Genomic DNA, 15,338 nt, shown 5'->3' on the forward strand with positions numbered 1-15,338 from the left:
TCCCTAGTTTGATAGGCTGAAGGCTGTGTTCAGGATAAGAGGGGTTATGAATAGTTTCCTGGCCTGGAGTAGTGGCAGAAGTAGCTCCACGGCCACTATGGCTGTTTGCTTGTGGGCTTAAAACAAGGTGACCTGTGCCCCCCAAGCTCCCTGGCAAACAAGACTACAGACTGCTCTGTGGGCAGTCAGCTCTGCCCACCTCTTGGGTGCAGGGCTGCTGGGTTACACAGCGTTCAGGTGTTTTCACCAGCCTCTCCTGTCAGGTGGGCCTGAAGGCCACTTTCTTCAGGGACTGGGCTGTGACTCAGGTTTTCTGCCTGGGTGTGTACAGACCAAGCTCCGGGCCTGCAAGACGTCTTGTCTGAGGACCTGAAATAGGCAGACCTACACGCTGGCAAGTACTCTGGTCAAACTGCGCCTGGGACATGGTTTTTCAGATAAGCAAAGCCAGTGGTTGGACTACTATGTGGCTCTGGAGGTAGAAATCAGTCTGCCAATATCCAAGTGCTGGTTGTTTGAAGCCCGTCCCCATCTTCTGTCACAGCCAGATTCCCAGTGGTTGAGCCTCACAGATTCCCCTATGATCTCCACAGGGCAAAATCAGAGTAGAGGCTCCCAAGAAACAACTTACAATGCTGTGGAGGCTGGATATCACTCCTAGGCTCTCTTTTCCCACTGAAGGAACCACAGGCTTGGGAGAGCTTCATGTGGTGCTGTGCTGGCCTGGGAGTGGGCAGTGCGGTTGGTGTGCACCCATTACTCTTACTTGCCTAATGCAGTCTGTCTTGGTCCCTGTGGCATGTGTGCTGAGGGGGGAGGGGTGTTCCAGTGTTCTAGAACACTGAAGTTGTTTACCTGAAGTGTAGTTTTGAGATATCAGCAAGCTAAGTGGCCCCTAGTTCTGCTAATGCTTTCTTGGCCATTGTCACTGACAACACAAAGGACCAGTACTTAATCACCTGTAGTTGTCTGCAGTCACCAGTCATGTTATGGACTGTAATTGTAGCCATGTTATGAATAGAGAACTAGGTAATTGAGTAGTCTCATTCATTACACCTAATCTGAACATATGTTCTCGAAGTCCTGAAGACTAGACTCATAACCTTACTTTACAGATAAGGAGCTATAGGCCTAGACAGGTGGACTGAGTTGGTCAAGTTCCCAGAGCTGGTTAAAGACAGAGCTAAGACCAGGTTGCATCTCCTACACTGTACATCAGTCTATTATCTTTACAGAGTCTATGCTATGAGTTTAATTATATCATAAAGTAAAATGTATTTATATTATTCATTAATGGTAGTGGCTCTTAATTAAAATATTACAAGTACTATTTCAATAATCAGGTCATCTGAAGTAGTGATTATCAAACTTCAGTGTGCATTAAAATCACCTGGAGAGCTTATTGAAACAGATTGCTAGGTCCGTCTCTCGAACTTACTAGGTTAGGGGTGGGGCCCTCAGAGTTGCACTTCTAATAGTTTTCCAAAGCTGTTATTCTAGGACCACATTTTGGGAACCCCCGGTCTAGGGCAAACCCATGCCATTTCCTGCCATTCATTAGGGGTCGCTTGTGCGCTGTCTACCAGTTGCGAGACACTTGGTTAGATCTGCAGCAGGAAGAGTGACTAGTGAACTTTCCTCTTCACTTTCTAGTGCATTTCCCACGAGAAGGCTGTTAGAGCATTGGGGTGAAGAACTCTGGCATAAGCCAGACCGCCCAGGAATTCTACTCTCTGCTCCAGATGCTGCAGGATCTTAGTAAGCCATTAATGTCAATGCTTTAGCTTTCTTATCCATAGAATGGGGATATTGTCTTCTAACTCATAATTGTGGAAGGATTAAATCAGGTAATACATATGAAGTGTTTAATGATTTCACTTGGTCTGTCAATCAGAGACCAGTCAGGAAAAAAGAAATTAGTATAGCTATTATAGAGAGGATTGAATAAAGAGAATGGGTAACTCACGGGATAAAAGGGCTGAGAACCCAAATGGGTGGTGAGGGAAACCATACCGTTCCCAACAGCAGAAAGCTGCTACCACCCTTTGGCCTAGAGTGAAGACAGGAGGCACTGTTGTGAGAGCTCAGAAACCAGAGGCTTCTACTGAGAGCACAGTGGGGCGGCCGCCCAGACCCCAAAGGGACTGTCGGCAGGAGCTGGAGCCAGGGAGGAGACCCAGTACCTAGAAGCCAGAGGGCAAAAGGCCCTGGGAATATAGTTCTGTGTAATACAGAAGAGAGCCGGGGAAAAGCAGGAAACAAATCTCAGTTACTACCATACTCTGTATGTTAGTCCTGCCATGACTACATATATGTGCCTCTCTCATCTCCATTAGTGGACCTTCTCGGACCCTCACTGTGCCTACATGTTGAGTACCATATACATGCAAAGTGGCATCCTCATAAATTTATTCAGCAATAGAAACAAGGGGAAATGATTCCCTTTTAGGGATGTTCGTGTATATTGACCAAATGCTATAGTGTAGACTATGAATTTGGAGTGTTTTTTAGCTCCCTGTCTACAGCCCCATGTCACAGCTTTGGGTGCTGCCCAGTGCCTCAGACCATCTACGCACTGAGTGTTCAAAATATGCAGGCTGCAGAACAGAGTCCAAATCAGCTACTGAACGAACCAGTTTGTAGAGAACAATTCTGGTTTGGGGTTGGATAGTAAGTGGGAGGGATTGAGGGACAGTGGCTACTGTTTCCTTAGAGTAAGTTCATGCCTTGAAATGACATCACCTAGAGGTATTTCTCTTCTTCATTAAAGATGCAGTGAAATTTTGTAAAGAATGTTGGGCTGTCAGTCATGAGACCACTCTGTGTCTTTCTCACTTTACAAAAATGAGATGATGTGACAACAGAATGAAAGAGGGTGGGTGGGTGGGAGGCTATAGCAACAGCAGTGACCTTTATTAACCAAAAGAGTAAGAGCCATTTAGAAATACTTCTGAGGTGATAACTGAAATTTCAAACCATAACTTAACTTTCAAAACAACCTTTATTCTGTTTGAAGACCTAATACAATGCATTAAAGCAACTTAAAACAACAAGACATAGCTCCATTGAATCTATAGCTTGAACAAATGTCAAGGAGGCACATCCCCCCCACCCCCCACCCTGATTGCCTTGTAAAGGCAAAATTACAATTGACCATGACATCCTCCCTCTCGTCAAAAGACCAACTTTATTTTAACAATGTCATATAAACAGATTTGTAAAAACATTGAACAGATTGTAGCTTTAAAAAATACACATATATAAATGTTTTTTTTTTGTTTTGCCCCCCGCCCTTTTTTTTTTTAAATAGCAGCATCCTGGGCAGCTAATGCTATCTCATGGTGACAAGTTTAATGTTAAGTTGGATAGTGTTTTCAGTGAGCCCAATTCTGTTCCCTCCCTATTCATAATACTAGTATTTTATATAACTAGATTTTGAAGAAATAAGAATTTGGCATTTTGAAACTTTGTCCCATGTGAGGCATTGTGCTTTAAACTGCCCCTTTCTCAAAATGACCCTGAACTCAAGTTTCAGGGTCTGCTTTCCAACTACTTGGATCCCATGCATAGCAAAAGCAGTTGTTAAAACCAGCAGAATTTTTCTCCCAGTAAGGAATATCAGTAGGACTTCCCAAACACATTACGTTTATAACCAGCTATATATGACAAAGCAATTGGTTCCCCACAGTGACAGCTCACATAAACACATTTTGACTCAGCACACCGAAAACGAGGATTTCCAAGTTAAGCGAGTCATCCAGACCAGCTCCTCAAAAGTACTTTTAAAAACAAAAAAAGCCAAAGAATTATGAACTTCTCACTTCACTTGCAAGCAATTTTCACCTTTATAAGACAAAACAAAGCAACTTCAAAGAAACACAACCCATACACATATACGAGAATAGTTCTAGACATATGCTTGTTATGTACTTGAACTCAAGGACTGTGGATCTGTTTTGGCTGAAAAGGTGTACTGGAAACACAGTCCATGCACATATACATATATACATATATCAAGGGCTGTGAAGTCAGATGTTGCCAACACGTGCTTTTTGCCTTTTCACCTGGTTATGACTTTTTCTCTCGTGTGTGGTATCAGCTCCCACTTATACAGCCCTATCACAGTCTCTCTGCAGCACGCTTAGCTTCTGGTTTTTATCTTTAGGATGCTACACTGGGTGGGGAATATCAATGCATGGACAAAAGCATGTATTTAGGAATGCCTCTGCTGTATCCATTCATACTTGTGAGCCACTCAGACAATGATGTTAGATGACTGAACCCACGGAGCTCTGCTGGTCAAACATCTAGGGCAAATGTGGGCATGCTACACACAAAAAGGCATTGGCAGAGGCGTGACATCAGAGGTATCTTGGAACTTACTGTGATATGGAAAGATGAATTCTGCCTTTCCTGTTTAAAAAAAAAATCAATTGCATTTATGCTTCTAAGATGCAAAAATAAGACAAGTGCCTAAATATGTCATTTTGTGAAGAGTGGAGCAAAAATGTTTAATTAGCTTTCAATGAAACATTCCATCTCAGATTGTATAGTTTAGTAATTAAATACTTAATAGTATACACAGATGTGCTACCAAAAAAAAAAAAATCCCAAACCAACCCTAGTTTATATAAACTATTTAATAACTAATTGTTATACTTAGTGGTGTGGAAGGATAGTTCCAAAGCAGATGTTCGCAGACAAAAACCATGGAAATCATCAATTGTTTGGAGATGAGAGGGAGATGGTCAGATCAGTACAGTCAAATCTGAGGGCTGACAGTCTGGCTATAAGACTATTGCTCTAGATATGAGTAGCTTCATGTAATGAGGGAAAAAAATACATTCTCTAGTTAAGTCAGCTGCTAAGCTGATTCTTGCAAAAGAAATTTAAAAGGAGTAATATTAAAAAAAAAACCCTCACCCTAGAATTCTAAAGGAAGAGAAATGAAATCTAATGTTGAGAAAGGAAAACTGAAATTGTAAGATTCCATTTTAATCTCCTAGGGTAATGACCATGATTATAATGATTCTTTATTCCTTCCAACAAACACACTTTCCACATGGAAATCAGGGAGTAAGACCTCACTCTTGCCCTAAATTGGAAAGAATGCTCTAAAACCCCTTTTCCCCACAGTGAAGTGTACACATACAATTATTCGGATGAACAGAAGGGCAGCTGTTATGATTCCTGCAATGGCCATGACTTTAACGAGCTCTACACAGCCCAGAGCAGTAACAGTTATGATCATGTCTATGTGCTTTATGATCTAAATTAAATGGAAAGCTAGGAAAATAACAAATATCCAGATAAAAATATTCAACTCACATTTTTTCTAAAATGAATATTGGTTATAATGGGTAGTCTAAAGTTAAAATGAGACACATTTTCTAAATGTAGCAATTATACCTTCAAATCAGTGTTCCAAACGAAGGGGAACACTGTTCCGGGAGCCTAACTTCCTAAGAACTGAAATATCTGACCAGCTGCACTGTGTTAGAGTTCCAGTAGGTTTGTAATTATTAATATATAATAACTAGCAAAGTGGGAAAAGCCTGAAGTATAAGCAACTTAACTTTGCAGTTACTCACGTCTCTGTAATCATGAGAAAGTGCATACAGTCTTGCTGCCCCTCCCTCCACCCCACCTGTACAGCCCTTTGCCACGTCCCCCCTCCCTAGATTCAAGAAGTTCACAATTCTTTATGAAACAAACATTTCCAGGTACCGTATTTTATGAGTCTTGAAACAACATTGTTGAACTCAGCAATACTTTGTCATATTCATATAGCTTTCTTTTTTTTATTGAATAAAGCAGCTTTGAAGCTTATCAGGCACTGCCCAACAAAACATTTAGTCCAAAAAATCTGTTATGAACTTTTTAACCTTGGGCCAACAGCCAAGTACTCTGTACAAGGAAAACTGTAAAATATTTCATAGTTTTAATTCTGAAGCCATTTTTTTTTAAACTGGCATTCTGTACATTTCTTAAAAAAAAAAATAACAAAATGAATATTAACAAAAAAAAAATCAGGGACAATATTTTTAAGCAACAAAAACTGGAGCGGGGGAAGCTTATTCTGAAATGATATTTAAAACTGAGAATAACTTTATGAAAATTAAGAATTGCATAGAGCTGTGAATTTAGCCTTCAGCAAAACAGAAGCTATTTGGTATTGATACAAATCCATCTATTTGATAGTTAGTCATCCAATATTATGTACATATTTTATATACTGAATGTCATTTTCAGTCCTGTTTTCCAAGCTCCATTTTTCTGTTAGTGGGGCCGGTTGTTTTTTTTCCTCTAAAAGTTTGAACCAAATACTTTCTGACACCTTGGTACAACAGACTTTCCTCCGAACGTACGTGAGCTGACGTTCTCCTGTGAGTGCCCCTCGTGAGCCGAAGGGCCTTTCTGCTACATATCGTTCATTTGTTAGAAAAGGAAATAATCCACAGTGCGATTTGTCTGAGTCCACTGTGCACAGCAACACCCAGGCCGGCCCGAGTGTCCCTGGGCCAGGGCTCTTCAGCCCGTCCACCCTCCAGTCTACAAAGTCCCAACTTTGAGCTGGTAAAGCTTCAGAAAGCATTAACAAGCACCATGGTTAAAGGCCTCTTTGTCCCTGCGCACAGAGATTTTTGCATTTCTTTTTCTCTTTGTGTTGTGTGGTGGTGTGGCTTTAAATTAAACCAGAAAAAAAAAAAGAGAGAGAAAGGATAAGCACTCCGGATAAGAAATGTGTGGTCATCGCACAGTGCGAGGCTGCATGTCTCCTCTACTACTTTTTTTCGAAAGCTGGAGTCCCATCTGAAGTCAGAGGGCTTTGCTTCGGCAGCTCAATTCACAGGTCAGGCTGGAGAGGAGCCCTGCGCTTCTCAGAGGCCTCAGGGTGGCTGAACTTGAGGAGAAGGATCAGACGGCAAGTGCCTCATCGCCTCTGCTGCGCATATACCGGGTAGGCTAGTGTGACATTGAGAGAGTCGTTGTGCTGCACGAGGGAGGTGTGTTGGTAATGTAGCACCAGTTCTTTCAGGGAGCTGTACAAATTGTAGGGCTCAGCAAAGCCGTAGCCAGTCGCCGTTTTGTTGATGACACAATGCTTTACTTCCCCGTCCACCCTAGAGAGGAGAGAGAACAAATGCCTGTCAAGCTTGTCCAGGACAATTTGTGACTCTGCAAAGTGTTTTTAATGAAATCATCATCATGAGAAAGTACACTATGCAGGCCTGTCTGCACGTGGGGAACAGGCCTGGGTTAACTGTGGCCGTGGGTCTGTCATTTACCGGCTGGGGAGGTAGCTCAGCATCACGGAGTGTTTTTAAAATGGTTTAAAAGGAAGATTATTGGAATGTGTATGTTACTGGGAGGCTTTGAGAAGTGAACTAACGTCCAGGATGTGCTTGACAGAATGCCTGGAATGCACAGGCTTCCAACTGCCAATAAGAGTCCTTCTTTGAAGCTAGCCTCAAAGTGTCCACACACCTCTCCATCTTTGCATTTACTCTGTATTCTTCTCTTCCCTGTCCTTACTCAAAGTTGTTCTCATTTTATTTCTTGTAGGAATATTCCTCTGCTTAAACGGAGGTACATCACAGAGTATGTACCTTTTTAGAACCATTCATTCCTAGAGGATACTTACTTTTCTGATGATGTTAGGGATCCAGAATCACTTTTCAAAGTGCTCCCCAAACTATTTATGCCATATGATGGCAATGTCTTCTCCTGTGTATACTCAGCTCCAGGACAGTGACTAGGATCCCTTATCTGCGGTGGTGCTCTCCTATGAATTACCTCAGATTCTAACTCCATTGGCCATGGGAGGCACAAAAAAAAAAGACTTAAAAGACCTTCATGATTAAGTAGTTGCTGAGTTGGGCCCCAAACCCCAGCCTTCCAACTGAACCCTACTGGGCCCTATTAATGGATACTGCTGCTGGGATTGTAAAATATTTGCTATCTGTCCACTACTATGTTACTACGCTGTAAGAGTCTCCGAGATGAGAACTTTCTCAAACACCTGCCAGCAGGGGTACCTGACAGGAGAAAGGGTCTGCTGGCACTACGTACACTACGGAGCAGGCGAAGCAGCCCTGTTTACTGCTCTCCCGGACCAGGAAGGTGCCGTCGCGCTTCCCTCGGAGAAGGTTTTCAGCCTTGTTGCGGTTGCTGCTTCCAACGTTCCACGTCTTCTCGTCGTGGTGGGGCAAGTCCTCGTCATCTTCCAGCAGCGAGTATTGGCTGTGGGGGCAGGGGACAAGGTTTCTTAATGCAGCACATGGGAGCCTCCAGCTCGCCCCACTGCCCCCTTAGGAGGGTCCTCTTCACCCGAGTTCTGCCCATCTGACCGGGAAAGTTGGGCCCTGTTCACTAGTCAGACCCAGCCAGCTTCTCTGGCCTGAGTTTTCCTCTCAGGTTTAGCCTTCAATGTAACCTCCCTGGACAAAGAGCTGCTCTAAGTTAGGTGTGGGCAGAGAGGACGGTATTAAACAATCCTGTTTGTCCAGTTTAGATCAGGAAATTGATTGACTAGGAGGAATGCCAGTTTTCAAATAATTCAAACAAAACATATACTTAAGCTTTAAAAATATAAGAAAGAAAATTGTCTTTTCCCCCTCCTGACTGTTCCAAAAATATGCTGGGATTTTTCAGATGTTCAGGGACGTTATTATGACCAGTGTCACTTTATAGCACTACAGGGAAAAAATAAATCTGTATCCTCCTTCGCTAAACTTTCCTTTTTTAAAATTCTGGATAATGAGACTGAGTTTATGTAAGATGTTCCAAACTCAGTAAAATTCCTCACTTGTTCTGCAAACAAAGCAACTCATGCATTTCCCTAAACTGAAAAACCTCTTGTGCTGCCTCCCAGCTGCAGTAACTATACTTACTCTTCAGTGTTCTCGTTGCCCAGCCACTCATTCAGCTTCTTCTGCCGAACACCTTTCTGAGTCAACCACCTGCAAAATAGTTTTAAAAAGAAAATGCCATTCATAACATTTCCTTACTTTCAGCAATTCCCACTTGTTCCCTGTGGGCTTCTGCCTGCAATGCTTACATCAAATACTGGTCTCTTGTCTTTCTCAGCTGAATGAGGTCAGGTTTAATGCTGTTCATGCGTTTGTCAATCTCCCGATACTCTGCTGCCTGCTTCTTCAAGTCTTCCTCCAATCTTCTTCTACTGTCAACGATTTCACTGATTCGAGACTTTAGCTTTTCATAATTATGCATAATCCTACAGGCAAGAGAAATGCATCTGTAATTACCTGGGTTCATCGTGAAGGTTTCCCAAAGTTTATGGCAAGTTTCACTATGGATTTCCAGCCTTTTTCCGCAGGTAAAGAATGTTTTCTTTTGCTGTTGTTTCTTAATTATTCAAACCACAGAACAACACAAGGTCACCTTTAAACCATTTTTGGAGGATTTTGGTTATCTCGAGCACAAGCAGGGTGGAAAAACACTCATAGCTCACCAACCTTTGAATTTCTTTCTCATTGCCTTCACGTTTAAACTTTTCTATGTATTCTTTGCTGTACCGCTCCTGGCTTTGGCACTGTTCTTCAAATATTTTTATGGTTTCATTAAATGCTTCAATAGCTGTTCTTTTCATTTGGATTTCCTGCAACACAATGTTAATAAGACAATGTCATAACTTTGACAGGATAGGTCACCTCTTATTTTAAGACACTACAACTGGGACATTTGGTTGACATGGCTACCTAGCAAGCTAGAAAGTAAGTACTATTAGCAAGGTAGAACTCTAATTCATAAAAACCCATTAAAATAGTATCACAGAAGTACACATTTCCTTTGGGAGTTTTCCCAGTCTATGAAAGATGATTGCTTGACAATTTCCTATAGTTTTCATCTTTTTAAAATGCCACTCCACTCTATCAGTAATTTATGGTATCAGGTTGTCCTCTGCTCCCTCTGGTGGTCCCAGATCCATGAGGGCCTAGAGAAGATTAAGTCACTGCAGTAAGTGTAGCCTCTACGTTTCATGGCAGGGTAATACATTGGTTAAGTCTCCATTTCAGAGATTAGACAAGTTTGTGGAACTTCCAGTTATTATTAGCTTCCAATCTAAAAAAAAAATCTTCAATCAGGAACTAAAACTCACAGCAACATCTTCATTTAACATGGGAATGTAGTTATTCTGATACTTATAGGCTTCATTTGACAGGGTTGCAGATACTATGAATAATTACTAGAATAATCAACAATAATTCATAAACGAATGACTTCTCCCCCAACTGAGTTTGCAGAAACTCAACCATTTCTATTTTCTTTGAAGCTGAACATAACATGTGCTTGGTTCTAACTAAGAGTTCTGAAATTTTAATCTGATTTTTGCAGAAAACTCACCTGGGAAGTACGGGTATAATCTTCATATAATCTATCGTATTCCCGACTTTTTTCTTGAAATTGAGTATTATATTCATGTAATTTTTTTCCTACAGCTTCAATATTATCTTCTTTGACAACTTGATCCTGAGGGGATTAGAGATTGGAAGAAAAAGAAAAATTCAGTTGATAAGGCCTTTAATCAACAGCAATTGTGAAAGGATTTTTCTGTCAGGTAATTTTTGTTAATTTTCTGATCACAAGTGTAAAGTTCTTCAAACTCCATTACATGCAATTCATTTGCTTCAGAATGTTATCTAAATATTATAACAACATGATTGTTTCAGTTTTGATTACCTGTTGGTATTTGGATACTGGATAAAGTAATTTCACATCCAGTTTGGGATTATACTGAGCTAGAGATTCATTCCGGTAGTGGTTTATTAGTTCAACCACAGAGTTGAAGGTTAACGGGTCAGAGAAGCCATATTTCCCATCTCGGTGAAATATTTTGATTAATTTGTTATTTCCTCCTTTCCTGTAATTACAATATAAAAATAGTGGCATTACAATTTTCCTTAAAGAAATGTTTTAATGTCATGAACCTGAATGCCCCAATGTTAGCTACATTATCTCACTCACTCACCTTAGCGTAAGAGTATAATCACCATGCATTTTAGTAGATGCGTCTCGTACCAAAAAGGTACCATCAGCTGTATCTCGAAGTTTTTCATTCACTTCTTCCCTGAAGCGAAAAGAACACAAGATGATGCTTACTTCCAGGGTTTGAACATTGTTTGAATGGGCTTTATTTGTAGAGCAGTTGTAGGCTCACAGCAAAATTAAACAAAGTGGAGCTCCTAAATACCCCTTGGCCGTATGGATTTACATTTATTAACTGCACTTTCAGAGCTTAATAATTATTCTTTGTTTATACAGAAATTTTATGACCTTCATGTCAATACAGACAGGTACATGGGAGTTTAAGAAAAAAAAAGCATACCCCTTTCCCTATTGGTGTGTCTATGTCACAAATTCTATTTTTTAACTCATCACTCTGACAAATCAGCACAAGCAAGTCATGGTCCCAAAAAGGTCTCCACCCAAGTCCTTACTCCCCTTAACAACAACAAAAAAACAAAAAACTAAATAAAAATGACATTTTATTTTGTTATGTTTCAAGTAATAACATTAGTTCTTAGAGAGTTCTGCCTAATAGAGAGTGACTTAACACTCTGCCTGTAGGCAGTACCTCTTCACCCTGGTGCTTCCCTGACATCTCTGTCAATACGAAACTTCTCAGCTGTTTGATTTCTTGTGGCACCCAGCACCCAGTCCCATGTGCTGAGCGACTTCTCTGGTCGTCTTTGGAGGAGAACCAAGTATGCTTCATGCTTACATTGGCTGATATCCTAAAAATGGAACTTAGCAAGCTGGTGCTTTTCTACTGCAAGTGAAAACTCTGAGTTTTTATAGCCTTACCTCGAGATATCTCCCCAGTACCATTCCGCATCTTGTAAGGACATACTGTTACTCACACCGTTGTTGGCTACGGTGGTGGGTTTTGGTGGCTTCGGGGGCAGTGCTGTAGAGATTAAGGAGAAAGAAAAAGTTGCTTGCAATCCCGACTACAGTTGGACATTGAAAATTAGACCTAAGTTTCTTCAGCTAAATAACATTTCCATTAGAAAAGATCACAGTTAACTGTGAAACAGAGCAATAATTCACAATTCTGTGAAACATGGAAGATAGTTTTCTTAAGAAAAAAATCAGAGTATGGATCAAAAGAAAAAGGGAGACTAGCTTAGAGACTGAGTGATAAATGGAGCTGGCTATGTGAATGAATTTCCAAGTAAATCATTTTCTCCTTCTAGGTTTTGGTTATCTTAAAGTTTCATGCCTGGTCACATCCTTCTAATGTAAGAAATCAGAGACATACGAGCAGAGGGAGTCACATGACTTGGCTTAAATTTCCTCTTATTTAATTATAAAGGCAAATTTAGTTTTCTGTCCTCCACAAATGCTGTGGAGGGAATGAAAAAGCTCATCCACAGCAATATGTTTTAAGAGGAGGAACTGGGTTTCTTTAGTCTTAGTATTTCAGGCACTGTTCTGCCAAAAGCCAATTTAAGACACTCCTCTGTGACCTAAATCTCTTTAGTATTCATGTTAATATTCTATTGGATAAACTGTGCTCTATATGCTAAGACTGATTAAAAACCATATCCTTCTTCCTCAATGTCAAATCAGTATTCCTCTACCAAGTGGTGGCAAATAAACGACTGCAGAGTTTAACAGGGTGTAGGGCTAACAATGGAATAAAATAATTTAGAAAACAATTTTGCTAAGAACTCTAGGCTTATTTTAAGTTTCGAAGCACTGTTACTATTTTAATTAATGCAAATATTATTTCAGGAGTCTATCAAGAATATTTTCTAAAGATGAGGACCAGATAATGGACAGCCAAACTTCTTTTCTCAGTGTAGTATCTGAATATAACACTGGATTTAGAATAGTTTCAGGCCACCGAGAACTGAGTTGCAATCACTGCTACATTTTACATGCTTTCTAAAGAACCAAGTGTTCTCACTGCAAAGTACCACACTGTTTTTATCCACTGTCAACAGAGAAAAGCAGCATGAGGATACATCATTTTAATTAAAGGAAAGACATACAATAATCCAAATATCAAAGGACCTAGATTAACAAAAGTCACCGGAATTCAATTCATATCCATTCAAGTAAGAATAAGCATTTACCACACACAGCCTGATCAGCTTGCTTCCACAGGCAGTCATACAATTCAATTTTCAAGCTATGATCAAACTAATTTTTTAAAATTAGAACTTAATAAAAATAGTATTCTAAAGAGGATCTGTTATAGCAGTTGCCAACAAGTAAAAAAAAAAAAAAGCCAAAAAAATTAACTAGCTTTCTACAAGAATACTGCAGTATTACCTGGTGGATCCATTTCTATATAAAACATCAAGTCTGTGCCACAGTTTATATCTGTCTTAGCATATTCTAAATCCAGGTCTTCCATAGTCCACACAGTGTTGTACATTTGTGCGAGAGTTTCCTTGGCTGAGCTCAGTTACAAGAAAAGAGTCCGGCTTTCTTTGTAATGGTGTCTTGGAATTCATTTTAAAACCTATAAGGGGCTGCACTGTAACCTATTACATCACACACTCCAGCCAATCAAGTCAGAAAAATGTCACCAGACCACTCCTGCTTCATCATTTCTCTTCTGTACCAGCCCTAACACAGTCCCACCTCACTAAGAACCTACATTTAATAGAATTGCAACGTGTATGTGTTCATCGTTTGAAAAAGGTGTTTGATTTGACTGTTCTCCGCAGTGAGTTTTCTAATTCCTTCTTTATTACTCCTTGCAGCTTGGTATGTTCCGCTGTTGGCAGGGTGACAAAAGGTGGTATGCTGCAGCACGGAGCTGTTTTTCCCCCTAGTGCATCTGGGCTTACAGATAGTCTGGTCATTTCTTGGTCTAAAAATCCTACAGAAGCATCAAAATGGTATATGTAAGGTATATCTTACAGTCCTTACCTACATCCCATATACATTACAAGCAGAAAGGATCAAGAACTCTAGCTACTCAGTTTCAGTCCTATGTAAGTCACTAAACACTCAGGACTTGAACACTGCCACAAATGCTTCACATTAGAAAGCACAATTAAAAGACACTGTATAGGCAAAATCTCTTTCTCTACCAAACGTTGCCAAGTCAAAATAAGACTATGGAATGACAACGAAAATTCTTTACAGGATTGAAGATGTCTATTATTAGCAGAAATAATAAACATAATTGTCACCATTAGTGAGACTTTTAGTGGTATTTCCTAACAAGACTGGCCACCATACACTGGCTGCATCTTCCAAAATAAAGAGGTCATATTTGAGAATGTGGGCAAGAGGTAGTTATCTTTTGCAAAATATTTTTCACTGATGAACCCACTCTGTGTGAGTGCTCCCTGAGGGGCAGAGTGATGTAATCACTTTGGGGGGGGCGCTTTTCCCCCTCCATCTCCAAATGCCTCACTCTGGGAACCAAGATTATTCCTCCTTCATAGCATTTAATATAAAAAAAATCAAGTCCCCTATAAAGCTAAGTATTAATTTTCATTCTTTAAAGCCATTCTACCTATAATCCTGTCACCTTTACTGGAGCCTAACATACCTGTCCATTGTGACCCAGTCTCTCTTCACATTTACAATATTATCAGAGAGGAGGGAAGGGGGAGAAAGCTACCCCCTCCCATGTAAATGTGGCTTATTTAAAAAACTATAGTGGGCTTTGTGATCTATATGCATATGCGTGCCACACATTTGTGTTACAACCGAACACAGAAGCTCTTACAATTTATTCCCAGACTTTCTATCAAATTTGGAATCATAAATCATATAAAATAGCAGAGCAAAGGCAAGCCATTCTCTGAGCACTCTTCATTTGCGTCCCCTCTCTAGTTTTACAGGGAAGGCCGACTCCACCTCCACCCTCCGGATCTCTCTCACACTTTTCTATTTGCCTCAGGGTTTAAGTAAACCTACACCCAAATTCACATAAAAATGGTAAAAATGGTGGGTGGGGGTGGGGTATGGCCTTGGATAAGACGACTCCGAAAAAGATTCTTAGTATAAGAAAAATGTTGATCCTTCCCCAAAAGGGAAGGGGACAAGTCCTCCGAGCAACTGTACACGGTCTCACAGCCCAGGGCCACCCCACGCCTCTGGAAGCAGTTGGTGCAGACCAGTCGCGCTGGTGGGTCCCGTGGGGCAAACCGACCCGGGGTGGGGGGCAGGGAGGCAAGTGATTTTCCACGTCTCTCCCAGGCCTGGCAGGGCACCCACGTCCAGCCAGTCTGTAATCACCACCCCCCATTTCCAACCTGAACCCCATCCTTCCCTCACACTATGACCCTCGAGGAAATGGGGGAGTGTATCCCCTAATCTTTCATCTGCCCTCCCCGGGCAAT

At 40.9% G+C, this 15,338-nt stretch overlaps 1 protein-coding gene across 4 annotated transcripts in view; it reads right to left on the reverse strand.

Moving 5' to 3' along the window:
• Window positions 1-3,168: 3,168 nt before the first annotated feature.
• The window catches only part of PIK3R1 (phosphoinositide-3-kinase regulatory subunit 1), an 81,670-nt gene continuing 69,500 nt past the window's right edge, over window positions 3,169-15,338 (reverse strand). For 2 of the 4 annotated variants that reach the window (XM_036887690.2, XM_036887693.2), the window contains 9 exons: window positions 11,830-11,932; window positions 10,994-11,092; window positions 10,705-10,885; window positions 10,369-10,494; window positions 9,480-9,622; window positions 9,062-9,238; window positions 8,895-8,963; window positions 8,074-8,244; window positions 3,169-7,124 (listed from right to left, as the gene is read on the reverse strand). In XM_036887690.2, the coding sequence (XP_036743585.2) occupies window positions 6,935-7,124; window positions 8,074-8,244; window positions 8,895-8,963; window positions 9,062-9,238; window positions 9,480-9,622; window positions 10,369-10,494; window positions 10,705-10,885; window positions 10,994-11,092; window positions 11,830-11,932 (1,259 nt within the window). In that variant the 3' untranslated portion in view covers window positions 3,169-6,934. Of the gene's footprint in view, window positions 7,125-8,073; window positions 8,245-8,894; window positions 8,964-9,061; window positions 9,239-9,479; window positions 9,623-10,368; window positions 10,495-10,704; window positions 10,886-10,993; window positions 11,093-11,829; window positions 11,933-13,305; window positions 13,598-13,636; window positions 13,834-15,338 lie in introns of those variants that run through there. The other 2 variants (XM_036887694.2, XM_036887691.2) reach the window with 2 other exon arrangements.

This window comes from Manis pentadactyla, chromosome 2 (genome assembly GCF_030020395.1).
Source record: "Manis pentadactyla isolate mManPen7 chromosome 2, mManPen7.hap1, whole genome shotgun sequence".
Taxonomy (NCBI): Eukaryota; Metazoa; Chordata; class Mammalia; order Pholidota; family Manidae; genus Manis; species Manis pentadactyla.